Here is a 24,539-nt window from a genome sequence, read left to right on the forward strand (position 1 = left end):
TGTCATCCCCAGTGACCGTACGTACATATCCCAACTAGAAGCCATGGATTTACAGACAACATCCACACTGAGCTAAAGGCTACAGCTTCCGTGGCATGGCTTGCAAACTAATACGGATTACAAGCGGAAATACAGCCGCAAGAGCTAAATGCTTTCTATGCTCTCTTCAAGGCAAGCAACACTGAACAATGCATGAGAGCACCAGCTGTTCCAGACGACTGTGTGATCATGCTCTCCGTAGCCGATGTGATTAACACATTTAAACAGGTCAACATTCACAAGGTCGCAGGTCCAGACAGATTACCAAGAGGCGTACTCAGCGCATGGCAACATAGTTATTTTGCCCAAGAACGCAAAGGTAACCTGCCCCGTAGCACTCACGTCTGTAGCAATGAAGTGATTTGAAAAGCTGGTCATGGCTCAAACACCATAACAACCCAACAGATGATGCAATCTATTACACTACATACTTCCCTTTCCCACTGACAAAATAAATACCTACGTGAAAATGCTGTTCTTTGACTACAGCGCAGTGTTCAACACCATAATGTGCTCAAAGCTCATCACTAAGCTAAGGACCCTGGGACTAAAAACCTCCCTCTGCAACTGGATCACCCCCAGGTGGTAAGGGTAGGCAACAACACATTCGACACACATCCTCAACACGGTGCCCCTCGGGTGCATGCTTAGTCCCCCCCTGTACTCCATGTTCACGCATGACTGCGTGGCCAAGCACGACTCCAACACCATCATTAAGTTTGCTGACGACAACAGTGGTAGGTCTGATCACCGCCAGTTTTTGAGACCGACTACAAGGAGGTCAGTGACCTGGCCGTGTGGTATCAGGACAACAACCTCTCCCTCAACATGAGCAAGACAAAATAGCTGATTGCGGACTACAGGAAAGGGTGGGCCAAGCACAGCCCCATTCACATCAACAGGGCTGTAGTGGAGCGGATAGAGAACTTCAAGTTCCATGGCGTCCACATCACTAACAAACTATCATGGTCCAAACACACCAAGACGGCTGTGAAAAAGGAACCACAACACCTATTCCCCCTCAGGAGACTGAAAAGATTTGGCATTGGTCCCCAGATCCTCAAAATGTTTGACAGCTGTACCATCTAGAGCATTCTGAGAGACAAATCTAGGTCCAAAAGGCTACTTAACAGCTTCTACCCCCAAGAAATAAGACTGCTAAACAGTTTATCAAATGGCAACCTGGACAATTTGCATTGACCCCCTTTTTTATGCTGCTTGCTGTTTATTAACTATGCATAGTCCCTTTAACCCTACCTACATGTACATATTTCCTCAACTAACCTATACCCGCATAGATTGACTTGGTACCGGTAACCCCTGTGTATAGCCTCGCTGTTATTATTGTATTGTATAACTTTTTGTATTTTTCTGAATTTTTTTTCTAATATTTTCTTACTTTCTTAAAATTCTGAATTGGTTAAGGTCTTGTAAGTAAACATTTCATGCTAAAGTCTACCTAAAGTCTACCTGTTCATTACGTGACATACAAATCAGGGAGGTTTTACAATCCCTAGCAAATAAGAGCACTAATTGGTAGATCAAAAACAAAAAGCAGACAATGAATATCCCTTTGAGCATGATGAAGTGAACACTTTGGATGGTGTATCAGGACACCCACTCACTTCAAATATACAGACATCCTTCCTAACTAAGTTGCCAGAGAGAAAGGAAATGGTGACTTTAAAACAGTTAGTTTAATGGCTGTGGTAGGATTAAACTGAAGATGTAACAACATTGTAGTTACTCCACCATATTAACCTAAATCATAGTGCAAAGAAGGAAGCCTGTACAGAATAAAAGTATTCCAAAACAAGCATCCTATTTGCAATAAAGCACTAAAGTAAAACTGTTTTTAAAAAAGCAGTGTGTTTGGGGCAAATCCAACACAACAAAAACATCACTGAGTACCACTCATATATTCAAACATGGTGGTAGCTCCATCAGGTTATGGGCATGCTTGTCATCGGCAAGGACTAAGGAATTTTTCAGGATAAACAGAATAGAGTTAAGCGCAGTAAAAATCCTAGAGGAAAACCTGGTTCAGTCTGCTTTCCAACAGACACAAATTCACCTTTCAGCAGGACAATAACCTAAAACACAAAGCCTAATAGAGTTGCTTACCAAGACACTGAATGTGGCCTATTTACAGTTGACTTAAATTGGCTAGAAAATCTATGGCAAAACTTGAAAATGGCTGTCTAGCAATGATCAACAACCAACTTGACAGAGCTTGAATAATTGTAATAATTTCCAAATATTGAACAATCCAGTTGTGCAAAGCTCTTAGAGATTTACCCAGAAAGAGTCACAACATAATTGACCCAGGGGGTGTGAATACTTAGAAATATAGAATTTTCAATACATTTGTCAATTTATTGGGACATGTTTTCACCTTTGTCATTATGGGGTATTGTGTGGAGATGGATGAGAACAAATCCATTTTTAATTTAGGCTGTAACACAACTAAATGTGGACTAAATCAAGGGGTATGAATATTTTCTGAAGGCACTGTATATTGTCGCTGTCAGATTAAAACGTTGTCACTCAAAATGTGATTTAAAATGTAAAGGTTTTACAAGAATTTATACTATTGGTTCCCTTTTATGTCTGCAAGACTGTTTCACGACCCCTTGACCAATGAAATGTATAAAAAAAATAGCTTGTCTTCAAAACTAAGTCCATTGGCTCTCAAAGTTGTTAGTCAAACCCCGTATCTCCACCACGGCTCTTGAGGTGCACGTCTTCACTCCAAAGGAGATTTTTGTTGGTGGGTTCAGAGGTCAATTTCACTTTAATTACCGTCTGCCTTTGTAATATTATATATTTCATGGAGTAAGATAAGTATTTCTCATATATGCTTGTGCTGTTGAAATTGTTAGCTAACTAGCTAGCTAGCCCGTTTGCTTTGGCTAACCCAGAATCTAACAATGTTTAATCTCCTGTTTTTAGCTCCCTATATTATCTCTGCTTGTTGGCCAAATTAACTAGCCACCTTGTCATTGGCATAAAGAGTGACCTGATGGAGAATGGGGCAAGAAAATACCTTTCAAAGTGGAAAGGGGAGGTTCAGAAGAGAATGTGGATGAAGGTAAATACTACCTTGGCAAGAAAAAGATGATTAAGTTGACTATGGCATTTGATATATGCACTGTGTGATTTTTCCTTACATAATTCTGACCTAAATACTAACTTCGATGTTTAATTCCAGGTCGGCACAATGCATCACCGGGGGCAAACTACCTGCCCTCCAGGACACCTACACCACCCGATGTCACAGGAAGGCCATCAAGATCATCAAGGACAAGAACCACCCGAGCCACTGCCTGTTCACCCTGCTATCATCCAGAAGGCGAGGTCAGTACAGGTGCATCAAAGCAGGGACCGAGAGACTGAAAAACAGCTTCTCAAGGCCATCAGTTAAACAGCCACCACTAACATTGAGTGGCTGCTGCCAGCACACTGACTCAACTCCAGCCCCTTTAATAATGGTAATTGATGGAAATTGATGTAAAAATGTATCATAAGCCACTTTAAACAATGCCACTTAATATAATGTTTACATACCCTACATTACTCATCATATGTATATGTATATACTGTTTTCTATATCATTTACTGCATCTTGCCATCTTTATGTAATACATGTATCACTAGCCACTTTAAAGTATGCCACTTTATGTTTATATACCCTACATTACTCATCTCATATGTCAGCATCACCTACACATGGACCCAGACTGGGTCTCATATGTATATACTGTACTCTATACCATCTACTGCATCTTGCCTATGCCGTTCTGTACTACCCTATGCCGTTCTGTACCATCACTCATGCATATATCTTTATGTACATATTCTTTATCCCTTTACACTTGTGTGTATAAGGTAGTAGTTGTGGAATTGTTAGGTTAGATTACTCGTTGGTTATTACTGCATTGTCAGAACTAGATGCACAAGCATTTCGCTACACTCGCATTAACATCTGCTAACCATGTGTTTGTGACAAATCAAATTTGATTTGATAATAACTTACTTGAATTCCTAAGATAGCATCTGGTGAACATCATGACGATGCAATTATGTGAAAGCTGCGCTCTAACCAGTCTGACATGATAAACGTCTCAAAGAATGACATCAATGAGGGCAATCCAGTGTTTGACTTGGGCAGGAGCTCACCGGAGCGGAGTACGGCACCTCAAATGTTCTACTGCTTGAGCTCCTGTTACTCTTATAACATATTAGCTGAAAAGTATTGCGGAGCTCCTGCACCTAAATGTAAACAGTACCGGCACCAAAAATGAGTACAGGCACCGATTTCGGTCTAAGTCAAGCGCTGGGGCAATCGACCAAATTATGAACGAATAAGATCTAGGACAGAAACAGGACACATCCACGTTAAGACGTGTGTTTGAGAATGCACACCTGTGTATGTGAACATGTTCTCAAACAGACAAACACTTTGTGGTACATTCCATACCGATTCACATCTCCATGGAAACCCACACCAAGACGTGTGGGCTGAAGCTTCATGCCACCCGATCAGCAGACAGCAGTGCATGTAGCTACATCATCCCACAGTAGATCAAACTGTCCCAGCCTCTCCACAAACAGTAGAAAAATCAACATGGCTGTGTCTCAAATGGCACACTATTCCATTTATAGTGCACTACATTTGACCAGGGTGAATAGGGCCATTTGGGATGCATACTATGTTACCTCAGAGCCATAGATATAGAGTTCAACACATGACCCTCCACGATGTTGGCAGCACCATGTCTCCCAGTAGAATAACTATAACATGCACACAGTGAATGAGAGAGCACTCACATGCCAGTGTTCTTGATGATGCGTCCTGTGTCCATCTTCTGTCCAATGCCGTGGACCACAAAGACGATGTGTGTGGTCTGGGGGGGCTTGTCCTCCAAGGAGGCCTCCTCCACATAGCCCCGGTGGAGCCGTGTACCACTGCTGGAGGCTACAGAGGGGGACAGGGGATGGAGACAGGGTGAACAGGCAGTGGAGAGAGGGACGGTGTCAGGAAAATATCAACATACTGGGTGGCTGCACATTGCCCAACAAATGCCAACAATGTTTCGCTCATGAGCGTTTGTTCACTTGTGTTCAACATTGGTAAAGTCTTGACTCATGATTAAGGCTTGATAGACTCAAACTGTGAAATTACATTTCACAGAGGCCACAATGAAATGACCACACAACATGCATACAGTTATGGTGATGAACATCCTAGGCCATCCTATATCTGAAAGTAGCAATAAGGTGACTGAGTTTACAGGGACAGTAGGATACTGGAAGCCTCCCGCTGTGTCTGTGGCTCAGGCTGGCTTCCTATGCTAACACTACTCTTCACCAGGGTTCTCAAACTATTTGGTGTTGGGACTCTCTTTTGTGATAGTAAATTCATCAGGGACCCCCTCATAATCAGAACACAACTAGAGTGAGATAAATAGTTAAAAAATAGCATACAAGTTTTACTATGATGTCGGCAGTGCATGGCCGGACAAACCAAGTCTCGGCCCTGAGAACGAACCATTTAAAAAGGCCCACATTTTGTCATGGGGTTTTTGTTGTTGCAGCTTTAAAGCTAATATCCTGCAATTCTACACATTTTGCCACAATGCAGAGAGAAAACATTGCAGTTTTAAAGCTTAAAATTGTAGTGCATTTATGAAGAAAAAAATATACATTTTTTGTCCATTAAAATCACATCAAATTGATCAGAAATACAGTGTAGACATTAAATGTTGTAAATTACTATTGTAGCTGGAAACGGCTGATTTTTTTATGTAATAGCTACAGAGGCCCATTACCAGCAACCATCATGCCTGTGTTCCAATGGCACGTTGTGTTAGCTAATCCAAGTTAATCATTTTAAAAGGCTAATTGATCATTAAAAAAACATTTTGCAATTATGTTAGCATAGCTGAAAACTGTTCTGATTAAAGAAGCAATAAAACTGGCCTTCTTTAGACTAGTTGAGTATCTGGAGCATCAGCATTTGTGGGTTCAATTACAGGCTCAAAATGGCCAGAAACAAAGAACGTTTCTGAAACTCGTCAGTCTATTCTTGTTCTGAGAAATGAAGGCTATTCCATGCGAGAAATTGCAAAGAAACGGAAGAGCTCGTACAATGCTGTGTACTACTCCCTTCACAGAACAAAGCAAACTGGCCCTAACCAGAATGGAGAGAGTGGGAGCACAACGGTGCACAACTGAGCAAGAGGACAAGTACATTAGTGTCTAGTTTGAGAAATGTCCTCCTACAACAGGACAATGACCCAAAGCACAGCTCCAAACAATGCAATAACTATTTAGGGAAGAAGCAGTCAGCTGGTATTCTGTCTATAATGAAGTGGCCAGCAGTCACCTGATCTCAACTCTATTGAGCTGTTGTGTGAGCAACCTGACTGTATGGTACGTAAGAAGGGCCCATCAAGCCATTCCAACTTGCGGGATGTGCTTCAGGAGGCATGGGGTGAAATATCTTCAGATTGACAACTAGAATGCCAAAGGTCTGCAAGGCTGTAATTGCTGCAAATGGAAGATTCTTTGACGAAAGCAAAATTTGAAAGAGACAATGACTTTTTCAATTAAAAATAAACATTTATAACCTTGTCAACATGTTGACTATGTTTACTATTAATTTTGCAACTACTTCATGTATGTTTTCATGGAAAACAAGGATATTTCTAAGTGACCCCAAAATGTTGATATATATAACAGTCAAAAGTTTCAGAATACCTCAATTTTCCAAGTTTTTATTGAAATTCACAGTTTAATGTACTCTGAAATTAAAGCATAGAACAAATAAACAATTGGAGAAAAAATAATGGAATTGTTCTGTTTATCAAAATGTAAATCTACTTTTGACTCAAAGTAGCCACCTTTTGCAGACATAACTGCCAAACACACTCATAGCATTCTTTCTACAATGGAAATCAAATATTGTTTAGAAAGTTCTCCCCAACACTGTTGAAGATGTTACCACAAAACGTGTGCACTTGTAGGTTGCTTTGCTTTCACCCTTCTGCCCAGTGCATCCCAGACCAGCTCGATGGGGTTTAAGTCTGGAGACAGTGCTGGCCATTCCATGATTTGTAGCCTACCGTCTTGTTATTGTCATATAAGGTAGTTCTGACATACCTCCAGGCTGTTTTGGGTTACTTCTTGCTGTAGGATGAACCCCTGACTTGGCATACACCAGAGGGTATTGCATGGCGCTGCAAAATGCTGTGGTAGTTGTTTTGGTTCAGGGTGCCACTTACTCTGTTCAAGTCGCTGACTATGGATCCAGCAAAAGACCATCACGTTTCCTCCTCCATGTTTGACAGTTGATGTAACACATGGAGGAACCATCCTTCCGCCTACTCGACAGCGTACAAAAACCCTGCATGATGAACTGAAGATTTCAAATTTTGGTTAATCGTCCATAAGATCTTCTTCCAGTCTTCAGTAGTCTACTGGTGATGCTTCATGGCCCAGTCAAGCCTCTTTCTTATTTTGCCATCTTAGCAATGGCTTTCTTACTGCCACTTGACCTGTCAAACCTGCAGCTTGAAGTCTTCTCTTCACAGTTGAAACGGGACTTGCTTACTTCGACCAGTGTTAAGCTGTGCTTGAAGCGGTTGTCCTGTGAGCCACCTATCTCAGAAACTTGTCTTCTGATTCTGTTGTGGTTTTGGGTCTGCCATATCTCTTCCGGTCAGAGTTTCCTCCAGTTTCCAAGTGCCTTTTGATGGTCTAGGAAATTGGACTCACTGACACCTTGGCTTCTTTGCAATTTCTCTAAAGGAAAGATCCACACTTTTAAGGGTTATAATTGTCTGTCTTCCTTCCTTCCTTTTTTATGATCGCAATATACTACTTCCTGCAGTACAATACTGTCAAAATAATGCTTAAGAGGATGTAGTAACAGTCTGTTCCAACACTGATTTTATACAGACAGAGGGTTTTGTAAGTAATCAACAAAAATTGGGACACCTGCAGGAATTGTTAGCATCAACTTTCAAGGCTTAATTTAATTCATTGCTGCAGAACAGCTGTAAGTTGTTAAACCATTGCTTGTTCCCTGAAAAAGCCTTTTTTTTTTATTGTACATTATTTCAGTAACTGAAACTTTTTTAAACCTCTGGCAGTTTACCGCTTACCTTTGTACCATTTCAGGTTATTCACTGGACTTGAATTGCTTACATTTCAATAAAAACTGGAATAAATGTGGGTGTTCTAAAACTTTTGACCAATAGTGTATATAAATATTGGAAATACTTAAAAGTATTGAGTTGTACCCTGACAGGGTACTGTGGATACCAATATCCGTTAGCCTCCCAGGCCCATGTTGCCCAGGGTTAAAAACATACATTGTAGAATAATATTTTATTGAATTACACCATCTAAACTTTTTCCACGGATCCCTTGTCCCTTTCATTTTTGATCTGGCTGCGACCCCTACAGTACCTTCAGGGGTCCGCTGACCCCACTTTGAGAACACCTGCTCTACACAATAGGCAAATAGGATTATCTGCTTGCTGGCTGGCCGACACAGCCTTTAGGAGATTTCCAGTGGTAGTGGGTTTGTGTGTCAGAGGAGATTGAGAACTCATGCCAGATCCACCTCTTCATCTTCACTTGACTTGATATTGGGGTGGGGAAGGAGAGGAAGGGTTCAACAGAAGAGTGAGCAGTCAGTCAGTGACCTCTAACCTTTGGAGAAGCCCAGTTTCTGGGTGACAGTGCGGGCGATCTTGGAGGTGGTGGCATCGCTGTAGAGGTAGACCTCGTCCACACTGTGCCAGTCCACGTGGGTCCGACTCAATTTCAAACTGTGGACAGCTGCAGAGGAAGAAGAGAGGGATGGAGAAGTAGGAAAGGGAGGAAGGGGCAAAATGGAGGGATGGAAAAATTAGAAAGCAATGAAGGGGGGAATGAGATGTGAGAGCAAGCAGAAAAAGGACAAGAGGAACAATGAACAAATGCAGGAGGAAAGACAAAATACACTCATCAAAATTGTGATTACAAATTCCTCATGGTACAACTCAACAAGGAGAAAGCTTGGTGTAGTCTAGTGCTCGATCAAATACACCCTAGGGCATTGATCTGCAGAGGGTCACTAGAGAACCAGAAAAGTACATATTGAAGAAGACTAAGGTTCACAAAGTCTGCATATTTCAACTGTTACCCGCCCATTGATTGCTTGGGTGTCATTGAATGTGTACAGTAGATTATGTGAAATAATATTGTACCACACAATTCCCAATTGGGTGTCTATGGTAAGCTCGATCACCAATGTGGATGGGCTACACTCAGATTGTGCAGATCATACAGAGGACTAGATTAGATTTAAGCCTCATTATTTTAGCGGGCAACAGCAACAGGGCAAGTAAGAGTGAAAACATGAACGATAAATGAAAACCGGTTGACTGGGTTGAGCTGGTCACATTGAGGTTTTATTGCCACAGATTCACTGTATGGTACAGTACGTGAAGAGGTGACCGGGTACTTTGGTATTGGTCCAGAACGAACCCTGGGGTGCATAGAGACAAGCATAGAGACAATTAAAAGGACAGTGTTAAAATGTCCAGGACAAAAGGATTCCTAGAAGAGGTGGACATTAAAAGACGTCCTCCAGCGATTGTTTTTACTTGTACTGTTGAAAAGTGATATCCCAAGTACAAATACAGTAAAGTACACATACTAAAGGGTTAAACAAATATCAAAAGTTTGGACACCTACTCATTCAAGGGTTTTTCTTTTTACTATTTCCTACATTATAGAATAATACAATGTAGCGGCAGGTAGCCTAGTGGTTAGAGCGTTGGACTAGTAACCCGAAAGGTTGCAAGATCAAATCACCGAGCTGACAAGGTAAAAATCTGTTGTTCTGCCCCTGAACCAGCAGTTACCCCACTGTTCCTAGGTCGTCATTGAAAATAAGAATGTGTTCTTAACTGACTTGCCTAGTTAAATAAAAGGTTAAAAAAAGACATACGGAATCAGGTAGTAACCAAAAAAGTTTTCAACATATCAAAGTAGTCACCCTTTGCCTTGACAGCTTTGACATTCTCTCAACTAGCTTCATGAGGTAGTCATCTAGAATGCATTTAAATTAAAAGGAGTACCTTGTTAAATGTGTTTGAGCCAATCAGTTGTGCTGTGACAAGGTAGGGGTGACATACAGAAGATTTGGTAAAAGACCAAGTCCATATTATGGCAAGAACAGCTCAAATAAGCAAAGAGAAACGACAGTCCATCATTACTTTAAGACATGAAGTTCAGTCAATCTGGAACATTTCCAGCACTTTGAAAGTGTAGTCCCAAAAACCATCAAGTGCTATGATGAAACTAGCTCTCAGGAGGACCGCCACAGGAAAGGAAGACCCAGCGTTACCTCTGTTGCAGAGGATAAGTTCATTAGAGTTAACTGCACCTCAGATTTCAGCCCAAATAAATGTGTCTCCTACTTGAACTTTGAAGCATCTCAACATCAACTGTTCAGAGGAGACTGCGTGACTCAAGCCTTCATGGTCGAATTACTGCAAAGAAACTACTACTAAAGGACACCAATAATAAGAAGAGGCCAAGAAACACAAGCAATGGACATTAGACCAGTGAAAATGTGTCCTTTGGTCCAATTAGTCCAAATTTGAGGTTTTTGGGTCCAACCGCTGTGTCTTTGTGAGACGCAGAGCAGGTGAACGGATGATCTCCACGTGTGGTTCCCACCGTGAAGCATGGAGGAGGTGTGATGGTGCTTTGCTGGTGACAGGGTCAGTGATTTATTTAGAATTTAAAAGCACGTCTTCACTATTATTCTACAATGGAGAACATAGTAAAAAATAAAGGAAAACCCTGGAATGAGGAGGTGTGTCCAAACTTTTGACTGGAACTGTATGTTTTGGGCAAAATAGTATTTGTATTTTTTATGCAAGTCTGGAGTGCTTTGTACTTGCGCAGGACTAATCATGTGAGAGTGAGAGTGAGAGAGCGAGACTTAGCATGGGAGAGGGGGGGGGCACTTAGCATGAGCATCACAACGGTATCACACTCTGTCCAGAGCGCTCGCTTCCTCAGATCGTGTCCAGATTACTGCTGGTACATTAGCTTGTTAATGCTCTGAAAACACTCAGCAGGTGTTCAGAAAACTCTTAACTAATGCAGTACAATCTACAGAGTAGGGGACATCAAAGCCTTCAATCACCTTCTTCCCTTCCTTCCCCCTCTTTCTCTCCTTCTTTCCACCTCCTAATTGGAGGCATCTGAGAAGTGTTGTAGAACCACCAGCGGGGAATAGAACAGTGTCTTTGTGAGAGTCACGTGGAGGGGTAAAGCAGGACGTCCCTGTTCTAATCTCATCAGCGCGGTGAGGATTGAGGAGCAGTCATGGATGCTCCAGTTGATCAGTCTCCATTCAGGGCCCCTCAGGGGCCTGATGATCCAAAATGGCTTAGTGGAATGACAAGCAGGAGCTCAGGACTTAACCCATGGAGAAGAAGCTGTGTTAGATGGCAGACAGCATGGAATTGGTTTCCATTTAGGAGAGGTAACCCATTGGGGCTTAAGAGAGGAGGGATGTGTAGAAGGGATGGGACTGAATCCCAACCAAGCAGCTTTAGACAAAGTAAGAAGAAAACTATTTCCAGTCGATGGTCATAAGAATCTATTGCATTGGAAGACCTGAGGGTAAAGATTTGTCAGTATTGCAGAACTTTTCACCGGGTTAGAGTAGCATGTTTTCATTTATCATTGGAAATCACTTGGGATAACAAGCATGCTTCACAACAAGTATCACACCAAGGTTGGAATCAATTCCACTTAAATTCAGCCAAATCAGGTGGTGAATTTATATGGAATTGACAACCAGCACTATACCACACTACTGTACATCATCTTACTACAGTACTCTACAGAAGCGGTGGCGTGCAGCAGCGATAGAATGATCTGTTCTAATGATCAGAGAAGTACAGTAGGGAAAGACAATCTCACCATTTAGCTTACACCTACTCGGAGTCCACTGTAAAACGGGATGCCTTGAGGAGGCAGCAGGTACTCAATCTTACCCATTAGCCAGCCATAGGAATAAATAAATCATGGCTGACTGGGTGGAGAATGGGGAACGTGCTCATGTTGCCAAATGAGAAGGGAAATGAGATGGACAAGCTTCCCAGAGACAACATCCTGTTTTACAGGGGAGCCCAGGGCAGAGCAGACAAGCCAGCGAGGGGAAGAGGGGGAGGCCTGGATCAAAGCACACCAGAGGATCTAACAGTCAGCCACAGAGAGGTTAAGAGGTTTACATGGGAGGCTTTCCAACTATGCCCCGGAGAGCAAGAGAGGACGAGGGAAGAGGGAGAAAAAGTTGTAGATAGATTTAGAGACCGTGTGAGAGACCAAGAGCTAGAACTATAGTGAAAGAGGTAAGAAGATAGATTCCATGAGATAGGGAATTATGCCACTAAAGCAAGGCAAAGCTCCTTTCCTCAAATTAATTACTGTTATGTTTAAACAGTGTTATTGTTAGGATGCTAGCTCAGAGCAGTATTGTCTCTTAATTGGCATGGGAGAATTAGTGTGACAATTACAGGATACGCCAAACTAGGGTCTGCCAAACATCTTAGATATGTTCCTAGCCTCTGAAGGGTTCCACATCATGTAGAGAGCCAGAGGGAGTACTACGATCAATGCTAGGACACTAGGGTCACATTCATTAACCACAAGATGGTAGAGAACGTTTTGTGCCTGCTGAATGCAACCCAGTCCTGAATTAGATTGGCCCTAGGGCAGGGGTCAGCAACAGTCGGCCAAAACAGGCCCGCGAGTGATCTTTTTTTGGCCCCCCCAAAGCTCTTTATAAAAAGGGGGGATTATAGTTTTTGGTCAAAAGACAAATCTACATAAATTCAGATAAAAATGTGTTTAATTTGGAAATCTGTTCCCATGTACTCCTACGAATAAAAAGAGACATGATCATGTCTCAATGTAATCAAGGTATGAAATTGTTATTTTTTGGACTTAGTTGGTGTGCAGTGTACAAAATTATTATAATTATTTTGTGGCCTCCCGACCACCCCCGACAAAAATTGTCACTGAATCTAGTTGCTAACCCCTGCCCTACGGTGCTGCAGATATTGCTGGCAATAGGAGTCTGCACTAAAGGAGCAGTTATTCCATCCATTGAGGCAATGCTGGAGCTTATAGTGCAGCCTGCAGAGCAGTGTGCTATGTGGGCCTGAATGGTTCCTCTGTTGCCTCTAAACGAGAGCTTTGTTAATTCTCTTCAGAGCTGTGGTGGTGATACGGGAGGTTTATTAAGATGTGATCAAGCCGCTAGAGGGAAGGGGAGGTGGAGAAGGGCAGGCTTTTTGGAGAACCAGCTTATTGAGCTCAGATCCTTCGTTTTCCTATTTGGATTTAGAGAGACTGGAAAGATGTTACTAGCTAACTGACTCTCCACTTACTTAGCTCTACCACCACTAACAGACAGACCGGAGCAAGACTTGCAGGTATCATCCAAAAGTCCAGAGAGCAGCAGCAGTAACAGTGACATACTCTGGAACACAGGAAGGGTGGCATTCTAATGACTAGGCCCAATATAAACTAAAGGAGTGAGAAGCCGTCTAATCTAGAGACCAGTTCTACTAGAGCGTGTTGGGTTGTCTAACTGGACTTAGTTCTAGGGAGAGCTCAAAGGGGTGAGCAAAGATCTAGTTCAATCAAGACCTAAGATCTAGAGGAGAGAGGGAGCAAAGCAGATATAATGTAGGAGATAAAAAAGGCTGGCGTTACAGTACCTGAGCAGCGTTTGCGCTTGAGACATTTAGTTGTAGCACTCGGTTGATATCCACTCCATTTGAAAAGAAAGGGGAGGTAGAAAGGGGGCAGGTGGGAGAGAACTAACAACCAAGAGAGAGTGAGTGAAGGACATGACTTTGGTATTTTGTCACAGAGGGCTACCCACTGCAATCACTGTTAGACTGGAGGGCGTTTGTCAAGCAGCGCTGGTATCAGGTAGACACCCTGGGTCTTGTGTGGGTGTATAGTACAGATGTTGGTTAGAAGCTGTTGACTAGTATTCACATCAGAAAATTTCACAGAAATGTGCATTAGTTCAAATGTGATTAAAAAAATAAAGAGGAAAAGTTTGAAGCGTATAGCCTAACCATACATTTTGTTACATTTCATTAGCTTCATTCAACTGACAAGCAAAGTTATTCATTTGAATAAAACCTGTCCATATGAACATGGCTCTTCATTGTGGTGACTTAATTAACATGTCAATATTTGCTGTTGCACACAATCTTGAGCTGAGAGGGAACATTAAAACCCATTTGCAGCGCTGTTTGACATATGCCCAATATGACTGAGGTAGCACCTGAACCTTATTCTTGTTTTACTGCCTTTAGGGCACTCACGTGTGGACTATATCATGTGCTGGTAACGAAAATATAGTTTTGTATAAAATCATTTTAAAACATGACAATTATGACTGTTTGCCTCCGACAAAATGGTTGGTCAATGGAGGCTACATGACAATGATATACGACATAACATATTCAGAGTGATAAGAGGGATACATGGTTGTATAGTACTTTCAGCCAGATAGCTGTCATTCATCTTGTCAAACAGGTTGAGTACAAATTGCAAAACAACATTCTAACATCAAATTTAAAAGTATTTTCCTGAAGAAATGTTGGAGGGCTATCAAAGTAAAAGCCAGACTTAACAGCGTAATATTTTAAGAGGATTTCACAACGATCCAAAAGTGAGTGGGCCGTTTCTTAGAAGTAGCCCGCCTTACAGCTTTTTCCCCCCCTTGCTCATGTTTAGTTTACAAAAACGAGAGAGCTAAATTATTTTAGTGGGTCAGAAAAACTTCAGGGAAGGATATCCATTCCTGAGAACAGAGGCGAGAACCATTTCTGAGAACAGAGAGGAGGACGTTGCCCTCTAAGATATGTCCTAAAGTCCAAGCAACTGCTCACTCCTTCCCACACACTGGCCATACAGTAAGTCTCACTCTCTCTCACAGCTATCAAGCAACCAGGGTTTCATTTAGAGAAATGTCCTTCCATTAGACCATTGTGTCAGACTTGATATCATCACATAGACTATGGCTGCAGTCAGACTGTGCAGTGATAAGGACATTGGGAATCAGTCTGAGCCCTGACCTAAAAGGACCAGTCACCACTGTCACACTGACTCAGATAACATGACCTAGGACTTGCTCTGTGACAGAGCTGTTTGTGGACCTTTGTGGGCCTTAGCTGATTGAACTGGGTTTATGTTTAAAGAGTGTTAGTCAAAATGTGGGTGCTCCTATTAAACCAGAAGAACCCTGAGCTGGGAGCTCATCTGGCCATAAAGGTATTATGCTGTGCTGTGACTGCTTTCATATTTCACATTTACTCACAGCTATAAATAGGCTGTGATCGGTCCAACAAGAACACCCTGGCAAGCAAGTTGTCAAGGGGGAGTTGTATTTGGATAATAATAAGCCTTTAGGATAACGTTGGTGTACTGGAATGTAAATAGTATCATAATCAGTCAAGCAGAATAACTATGGGTGTGGATATGGTATTGAGATGTCTCCTATCCTTTCAGGCATTTGATTACCAAATGAATGTGGATCTCCATTCTGGACAGGGCTATAATTGTACCATTTGAGCGGAGGTTAGGACCAAGAGATCAGACTTGCAAATGACAGCAGTGCTTTCCTCAGCTGGGCTGAAACCTGCTGATTGTACAAGTGTTGTCAGGACAGGCTGAGAGAGCGAGCGAGACCATGAGAGACAGGGGGGAGAGAGAGAACGACAAATAAAGAGAGAGACAGTTAGAGAGGGAGAGAAAGATTGTTATATAGAAAGAGAGAAACGCCACCCTCAGAGTGTCTGGAGACAGACATGAATCGGCTGATCCATCTGGGACCACATCACAACAACAGTGGCTGGAAACAAATAGGCTTTATCCTGCTTAACAACTTACTGTCTGGGGCTGTCCTGCTTTATGAAGTATATTACTGTATCATTTAAAATTACTACTAATGCAGCACTAATATATCCGACTTGATTTCTGAACTGAAGTTGGCTTGTGTGGCCGTGCTTAAATGCTAATTTTGGGTTTAGGGTTTCAATGCGGTACATTTCTGGATGTTGACAATTGGAGACAAAACGGCAGTGTTAAGGAGTAGATTACATTTCGACATGGCCCGCACTGAGCTTGTTTTGGCCTACATGTTGAATCAAAAGGTCCATTGGTGTGGACTTCTTGGTTTGAGAGAGAGCACCATAAACCTCTCAAAAGGAATGACATTCCAAATGTCATATTGGTTAAGAGCTTGTCTACTCCGCTGGGAGCTTTGGATTTAATTGGCCAGGGAAAAGACCAACACAACAGAATGCTACAGTATCTGGTCAAGCACATCACATCCATGCTATTCTCCATCAAGAGTATCCAGCCATCCACCCACATAGCGACATACAGCCTGAGGTATTCAGCCTTCAAATAAACATAAAAATGCATTACACTACTAAACTGTGTGTCTAAAACTCTTATGATTAAAAAAAGTGTATTTTGAATGATAGGCCTTCTAGCTATTGAAAGCTTAGAGAATAAGTATGCTAAATGTAAAATGTCAGTGTGCCATGACGATTGTCCTGGGTTGTAGATGAGAGCTGTGACTAGTGATGGAGGGAAAACATCTATAGTTACATAGAGATATTACTTGTGAGAATATATCGTATCGCTTTGACAATATCGCAATTTCATTTATTTTGCTAGTTGGAAGTACCTGCAGCCTATTCACTAACTGCAGTATTTTTCCTTCATAGCTTGTTGTTCATCTTTTTAAATAGGGTGACAATTTGTTTTCAGCACTTTTATTTCAATGACGGATCAAACTTTGTTTTCTCATGGCTCTCTCTTGTCCCTCTAGAGCATACATGTGGTGAGCAATATGTTTGGAACACTGAATCACAAAATCACAGTATCGAATCACAATACCTATCGTATCGGCACCAAAGTATCCTAATAATATCGTATTGAGGTCCCTGGCAATTCCCAGCCCTAGCTGTGACATGACATTATGTGATGTTCTGGCCTGTGTGTGTTGTTGACATATGACCCTGTGTGCCTGTGGGGCTTTGCTTGCCGTGACGCTCCAGGAGCCTGACGGACTGAAGTACACCCCACCGTCATGAGCCCTGGCCCAGCCTCCAGCCAGCCCACATGCAAATCTCTCTACTGATTCAAACGCCTTCAAAACACATCCGTATGATAGATTCTCACATCAGTACACAGTCCCTTCACATACCCACATCTCTCTGTTGCCATCACCCACCACTCCAACACAGACATATATACACAGTACACACATATCCACCAGGGATTCTTCCATAATCAGCCTCCCTAAGTGATACACAGCCAGTGCATCTTTAAACAGGTCTGACAAACAAAAGGTGTAATGTGTCCACAGCCAAAAAGACGTCACATAAAGCTTACTCGGGTCTCCTAAAACCTGACAGGGGAGCCATCAGGGGGCCTCTTGCTATTAACACCCTGCTCCTTAGATTATGGAGTCACAGTGAGAGGGTCATGGAGCCCCAATGAGACTTTTCAGTCACAATGCATGGAGCAACTCTGTGCATGTGTGTGCGAGTGACTGAGCATATAGGCCTGCCCTATAGTATCAAAAATGTTTTTGCCAAATGACGGTTTCTGTACAACAAACTTTGTACTTTCTTCCTCTGAGAGGAACTTCCAAGCCAGGCTAGCAAGTAAGATAGACTCTCTGTATTCTGTGAACCAGCCTATTGCCAGCTTCAGTAGCTGCTGAAATCGGTAAACCCGCCACAGTATAGCTGCCATGTGGGCCACCATCTGTGGCAACTGTCAATTTCCATCCTCAAATTAGACGACAGTGGCAGTCATCAACTACAAATGAAGTGTCAAACTGTCACAGTCACCCTTTCCCATAGAAGACTGAGGAATGAGGAACCCTTTTTGACTGACACAGCAGCAATAACCAAGGGCAGGAGAGAACAGAGCCCTCATGCCGTCTGCATTATGATGATCTCATGCCGTTTGCATTATGATGATCTCATGCCTACATAACATGCCTGCGAGCCGCAACACTTGCTTTCTGCTCCATTAGTCTTGGAGCTGGCTGCTGGGTTTCAGCATGAGAAAGAGGGAGAGGGGAGGAAGGGTGAGAGGGTGAAAGAAAGACAGAGTTGAGGGAGAACAATGGGTGGAGGAGAGGAAAGGAGAGAGGGAGAGAAGGAGAGAGGGTAATGCAGTATTGTGAAGTGGGTAACAGGTACACTCTCCCGCTTTATTAGCTGGGTGCTCTGCCATATATGACAAAGACTTCAAATATAATACCAAGTTCAAAAACATTGGGAAATGGCATAACTCCAAAATGTTGGGGGGGTTTTACACAAAAAAGAAATCACCTAATCACACCTTTTCATTTTCGTCCAGGCAGGCTAACATGTTTTCGGAAGTTATGCCTTGATCAGAGCATCCGATTCAGTAAGCTACTGTATATGGTACAATAGAATCACTGTCATTTTCAAGACATTGACTTTTGCAGAATGTGTTAACAAATAACTTTGAAGTGAATCCTTGAATGAATTCATAACATAATGTGGTGAAGCGTTAGAACAGTTTTGTCTTCTCTCAAAGAGGTGACTCATAATGGAAATTATGGGATGTGGCAGTGCTTTCAAAGGGGGACTTGGAAAGGGCTGGGTTGTGGGTGCCTACGTGAAAGTGACACAACCGTTGCCGTAATCCTGATCCCATTTCAAACACACTGATTATGACTTGTGTCCTCGGTGTGTGTTGATATTTGTGTACGTGTGAGAAAGAGAGGGATAGATAGAGAGTGAGAGAAAGAGGGAGGAGGAGGGGTAGTAAAACAAGGGAAATTCGGACAAGTGGAGACATTTGGCTTTAGGTTTACAAGTCGGAAATTAGAATTACAGTTAGTGTTAGGTTTAAGGGAAAATAGGATTGTGAATGGGAATCAATTGTTTGGTCCCCACATGGATTAGTAGAGAGCGAGTGGCCTCTGTCTTTCGACCAGTTCATGTCTGTGATTAAATTTGAGTGGCGTAGCTAGTAACGTGCAGGCGCTTGAGAGAACATTGCATTGGCAATAAGGCAACCTCCAGTAGCCAGCCAGTCTACTCATGACTATATATACAGTCCCCTATTGCTCCTGAAGGGCGAGACTGTCCTTGTATGAATGAACAGACTGTACTGTTGGACGCATTCAGAACAGGTCTGAAATAGAGGCTAGATCAGGGACCCATTCAAGGACTAAACTTATGTTGATTAACACTGAGTCAGAGCAAGTCATGATCATTCACAATGGGAGGTTAATCACTGTGCAAACACTGTGTTATGGTCCAATTCAGAGTGCCACACACTGAGGAGATGGCGCTGGCCTCGGTTGGTAGGAAAGCAGCACTTATTCTCAGTTCGAGATAGAAGTTGTCTTCAAGCTTAGCATTGAAGTGTCAGATTATTTCTCACACAGATACAGCACACACACCGGTGACATTTTCCCTTACACACACATACACAGAGGCAAACATAAAGATGACATTCTCCTTCTCCCTCGCTTTCCCTCTCTCACACACATACACACAATCTCTCCTGGTGACACACTAATTTAATACCTCTGGTATCGAAAGTCATTCACACACACATTCATCACAGAAGGAGCAGCCATTTCACAGGGCTGAAGACTGTGCATTCAGGAGGGAATTGCTGACTGAAAGATTCCATTTGTCACTTGTTTTCTGAGTGCACCAACAAGCTATTCCTGAAACAAATTGCTGTCTGAGCCTTGCATGAGAAATACACTTTTACCTATAATACACTCTGGGCTAACAAAATACAATCAACATCCTCATAAAGACAATCTGGTATGTTTCCCCTTTCTGGTCTACAGGGAGATCCTGATAGCTAATACACGTTATGGTTTATGAGTCCCAACAACACTTTTCAGTTGCTGGTAAGGTGGGCAAAGGTGGGTGATATTTTTAATGGAGTCCATAACTAACCCAGACACTATCTACAGAGAACCCCATTTGACAGCTGCTACCACACTACATTATCTATAAGTTCTCTATAGATAAGTACCTTGGTGGAATTATAGTCAGGTTAGTAGTGATTGCCCTGGCAGAACGTTGCAGAACGTTGCAGAGAGCATGGCTACAGCACTGGTATCCAACCCTGGTCCTGGAGAACAAGCCGATTCAGCTAATCAACAAATCATCAAGACGTGGTTAATGAAATCAAGCGTTTCAGTTCTGCTCTGGACCAAAAGCTTGCCCAGACTATAGCTCTCCAGGACCAGGGTTGGAGACAACCAGTATTCAGTCTTTAGAATAATGCATTATATACTTGATATAAGCCTACACTTGATAAATATTTATTTAGGCCTAAACCATATCTCCCACAAGCCCTGGTGTTGTCTCACCATCTTTGCTGTCGACTGTTTTGGCCACCACAGAGTCAGAGTCGAAGCTGTCCTGCATTTGCTGCCCAAGGAAACGGGTCAAGTGCTCCACCTCAATGAGGTCACTCTCCTCCTCCTCCAATGGGAGCCAGGTGCCGTCGATGAACCACTGGCCCCTCATGACAGGAATGCTCTCCTGCTCTGAGGGTGGGAGAGAGAATGGAGCAGGTGGAAGTTAGAGAGATTTACAAAGCATTCCATTTTTCCCCCTTTTCTTTTCAATGTTCCCCTTGATTGTTTGCGGCGTACAAAATGCTAGACAATAGACAAAAATTGGTAACGTAGCATGAGCCAGCAGGTAACAACTATGTGTATGTGGTGCTGACACCAAATGCAAATACATCTAGGTAGTTGCTTTGTGAAGGCTGCAATGACAGGTAGGCCTAATTAGGCACCCTATAAAGCTAGGCATTGGCAATCTCAGTGGAGTGTGGAGGGAGGCGAAGTTGATTACAGAAATGATTAGTTTAGAATTAGTAGTCGTTGGTGAGAGCATGACCACAACACTTAATTCTGTAATGTGTGTTTTTCTATCGAATGGCACAGACCTTGGGTGCGACTGTTCCTACAAACAGGTAGTAACCAACACACACCATCTATAATAAATAGCAGCAGACAGAAAAAAGCTCTTACGGAAATCACTTTTACAGTAGCCTACATTTGTATTCAGCTTTAATTTATAATTGGATGTGGTACAGAGAGTACAGATGTAAGATAATGAAAATACCAATGGACCCTTAGAAATGTCTTACTCAAAAAAACAGACTCTAGTGAGAAGATATAGGCCTAAGCTAGCTAATGTATGTCAAACAGTGATATTACAGGCCCAAACATAGTCAGAGCCTCAAACTGACTACAACATCTAGCTGGAAGATCCTAGTAAACCAACTGTCACTTAGTGTTGCCTCAGGCAAACTCAGCGAGATAATTCATTTTCCCTAAAGGGATGCATGGCTATCTCGCTGGCTTGCTCAAGTAATCCAGGGCTCTATAGCAACCAGCTATACCACCATGGCTGACTTTTTTGTAAATCTCCATGAATTAGTTGGCACAGTCCAGATACATTCATTGGAGGCAGTGCCCGGGATGGTGGCTAGACTAATAATAGGCCACTTTTGTGGGTTTGTGATAGGTAGCACAAATAAACTTTGGCTTCATTAGGTTGCTTAAAGGCAATGTACTAGTCAAAAGTTGACACACCTACTCATTCAAGGGTTTTTCTTTATTTTTACTATTTTCTACATTGTAGAATAATAGTGAAGACATCAACACTATGAAATAACACATATGGAATCATGTAGTAAGCAAAAAAGTGTTCAACAAATCCAAATATATTTGTTATTTTATATTCTTCAAAGTAGCTACCCTTTGCCTTGATGACAATGCATTTAATTTAACAGGTGTGTGTTGTTTAAAGTTAATTTGTGGAATTTCTTTCCTTCTTAATGCGTTGGAGCCAATCGGTTGTGTAGTGACATGGTAGGGGTGGTCCAAATTTGCGATAATCCGTTCACCTACTCTGCATCTCACAAAGACACAGCAGTTGGAACCAAAAATATCAAATTTGGACCACCCCTACCATGTCACAACCGATTGGCTCAAACACATTAAGGAGGAAAGAAATTCCACAAATTAACTTAACATGGCCTGTGGCCATGTTAAGTTAACATGGCCTGTTAATTGAAGCGCATTCCTGGTGACTACCTCATGAAGCGAGAGAGAATGACAAGTGCGCAAAGCTGTCAAGGCAAAGGGTGGATACTTTGAATAATCTCAAATATAAATATATTTTGATTTGTTTAACACTTTTTGTTGGTTACTTTGTGATTCCATGTGTTATTGCATAGTTTTGATGTCTTCACTATTATTCTACAATGTAGAAAATAGTAAATATAAAGAAAATTCCTGGAATGAGGTGGTGTCAAACTTTTGACTGGTACTGTATATATTTTTTTAACTTTAGTGTGCTTACTGTATTTGTACTTGGGATATCACTTTTGACAAGTACTGTATGTGGCCTATATTTGTACATTAAAGCATATTGTAGACAGACAGATTGCGTAGTAGGCATGAATGAGAGATGGTGACACCATGCCATCTCTGATCTCGTGAGTGTATACATGGTAATCTCTGTGGTGACCTGGTAGTGATTTGTCCATGCAGTCTGCAGCCTCTCATTGGAGAGATACGCAGCAGGAATTAAGACCAGAGATTATGGGCACCACTCAACATCTGGCACTGATGCGTTAGCTTGCCAGTGGCAGATGAATAGCACTTGGCAACATGGGTTGACGACTAAAATACTTTAAAGCGTAACCCTCTTGCACACATTGGTTTGCAAGCAAAACATACATATACAGGAATGCTGGGTATATAAGGAGGAAAGAGAATGCTTCCTATTGATACTTACGATTCCAATACACAGGATAGCATTCTCTGTCTTTGACATCCACCTCATACAGCCCACCCCTGACACATACAGCCTCTACGTTGATGTTTATTGAATCAAGGTCTCTTTCGTCTGAGGAGTCCGTTCTCTCCATCGAACCCCTGTCCCTATTCACCGTAGTTCTCGGCGCCGGCACTGGTCCAGCTCGCTCGACTCCGTTCGACCCCCCAGTTGTCGCTTCCACCCCGCTTGCATTATCTTCCTCGTACGCTTCATCCATTCCCAAAGAACCTTGGCGCGTGGTCGTTCCAGGGTTCAGTTCGCATAAATTACGAAACATGACCTCAACTTTCAAAGAGTCGTGTCCAATGAAAGGCTTCCACGTTTTTTTGTCCTCTTTGTAAAACCACCGCACTTCTTCGGGTCCCAATTCTGTGACAACCTCGTTATACCGGTTCCTTGAACTACTGCTCCGAGTCCTCTTTCTGCTTTCCAACACCGGGGTGGCGTTCCGGTCATTTTCACTGAAGGCCAGAGAACCGGTGTCTAGGTAGGCTGCGGGAGGACTCCGGTTGTTGTGACAGCCGGGGTAAGGTTCCTCTAGGCCCAGTATCATACAGTCCGGAGGAACCCGGTGGCGGCCTCGCAGCAGCGGCATGTGCCTGTCCAGACCTGGCTGAACCGAGTGCATCCCCGCCAGCACTGTTTCGCCAATAGGCTCTTCATAGCAGCATACAAATACATCTTTTTCCAAGTCCCAGTCTCTGTTGTTGTTGCCGACTGACGAGACCCTATTCTCAGGGCTCTGTGGAGAGCTGCTTAGCAAAGACGTTTTATTTGTGAAACTGCTCGACATAACTATTGAGCTATCTTGTCATTAGCTCGGTAGCTAACCGGCCGACCCGGCCTAGCTATGTTTTGCTATGCAGCAACTACTGGCAATCCGTCGTATGTTTGACGAGGTAAAACTAGCTATTTTGTTAATTGACAAGAAATAAACTAGCCCTAGCCAGCTTCCATCCGAGAAACCTGCTATTCTCTCTTCGGCACAACCACCTGACCTACACCAAATATTTAATAACTAAACCCTACACCTTCTGCAGCGGTACACAGCCCCTTTCCTGCTGGAATCGGTCACAGAATCCGCTTGGTCCAGTTTAATATTGATACTGTCCTGTAACAAGTTGATATCTCTTTCTTTCCTGCGAGTAGAATTGCAGATTATTTCGTGTCTAAACAACTCGCCGGCTAGCATGGAGACACAAGCGCGTGCGTCAACCCGTGACAGCTGACGCACGTATCACAAGATTCCTACGCCCAGATGTGAACGCGCACGTAGAATGTACGCGAACCTTCTTCTTCTTCTTCGATTTCATGGTGGTCCGCAAACAAACGTTTAAAGTGCACCTCCTGTGTTGGAATGTACGATCACTCTTGATCTGCCCAAAACTGTACTGCCATTGAAATAGAATTTCAAACCAAATAAATTACCAACTTCTACTACACCCTCCCCAACCCCATTAAACGTTATATAATCCACCCTAAGGATGGTTCAGCATGTCAAAAACC

General features: G+C 42.6%; 1 protein-coding gene across 2 annotated transcripts in view; it reads right to left on the reverse strand.

The window, feature by feature from the left end:
- Window positions 1-24,290, reverse strand: part of LOC109894392 (phospholipase DDHD1-like) — a 44,835-nt gene extending 20,545 nt beyond the window's left edge. The window contains exons 1-5 of one of the 2 annotated variants that reach the window (XM_020487843.2): window positions 22,992-24,290; window positions 20,543-20,722; window positions 13,845-13,946; window positions 8,761-8,889; window positions 4,870-5,017 (exon numbers count right to left, since the gene is read on the reverse strand). In XM_020487843.2, the coding sequence (XP_020343432.1) occupies window positions 4,870-5,017; window positions 8,761-8,889; window positions 13,845-13,946; window positions 20,543-20,722; window positions 22,992-23,826 (1,394 nt within the window). In that variant the 5' untranslated portion in view covers window positions 23,827-24,290. The remainder of the gene's footprint in view (window positions 1-4,869; window positions 5,018-8,760; window positions 8,890-13,844; window positions 13,947-20,542; window positions 20,723-22,991) is intronic. The other variant, XM_020487844.2, reaches the window with a different exon arrangement.
- Between the last annotated feature and the right edge of the window lie 249 nt (window positions 24,291-24,539).

This window comes from Oncorhynchus kisutch, linkage group LG7 (genome assembly GCF_002021735.2).
Source record: "Oncorhynchus kisutch isolate 150728-3 linkage group LG7, Okis_V2, whole genome shotgun sequence".
Classification (NCBI taxonomy): Eukaryota; Metazoa; Chordata; class Actinopteri; order Salmoniformes; family Salmonidae; genus Oncorhynchus; species Oncorhynchus kisutch.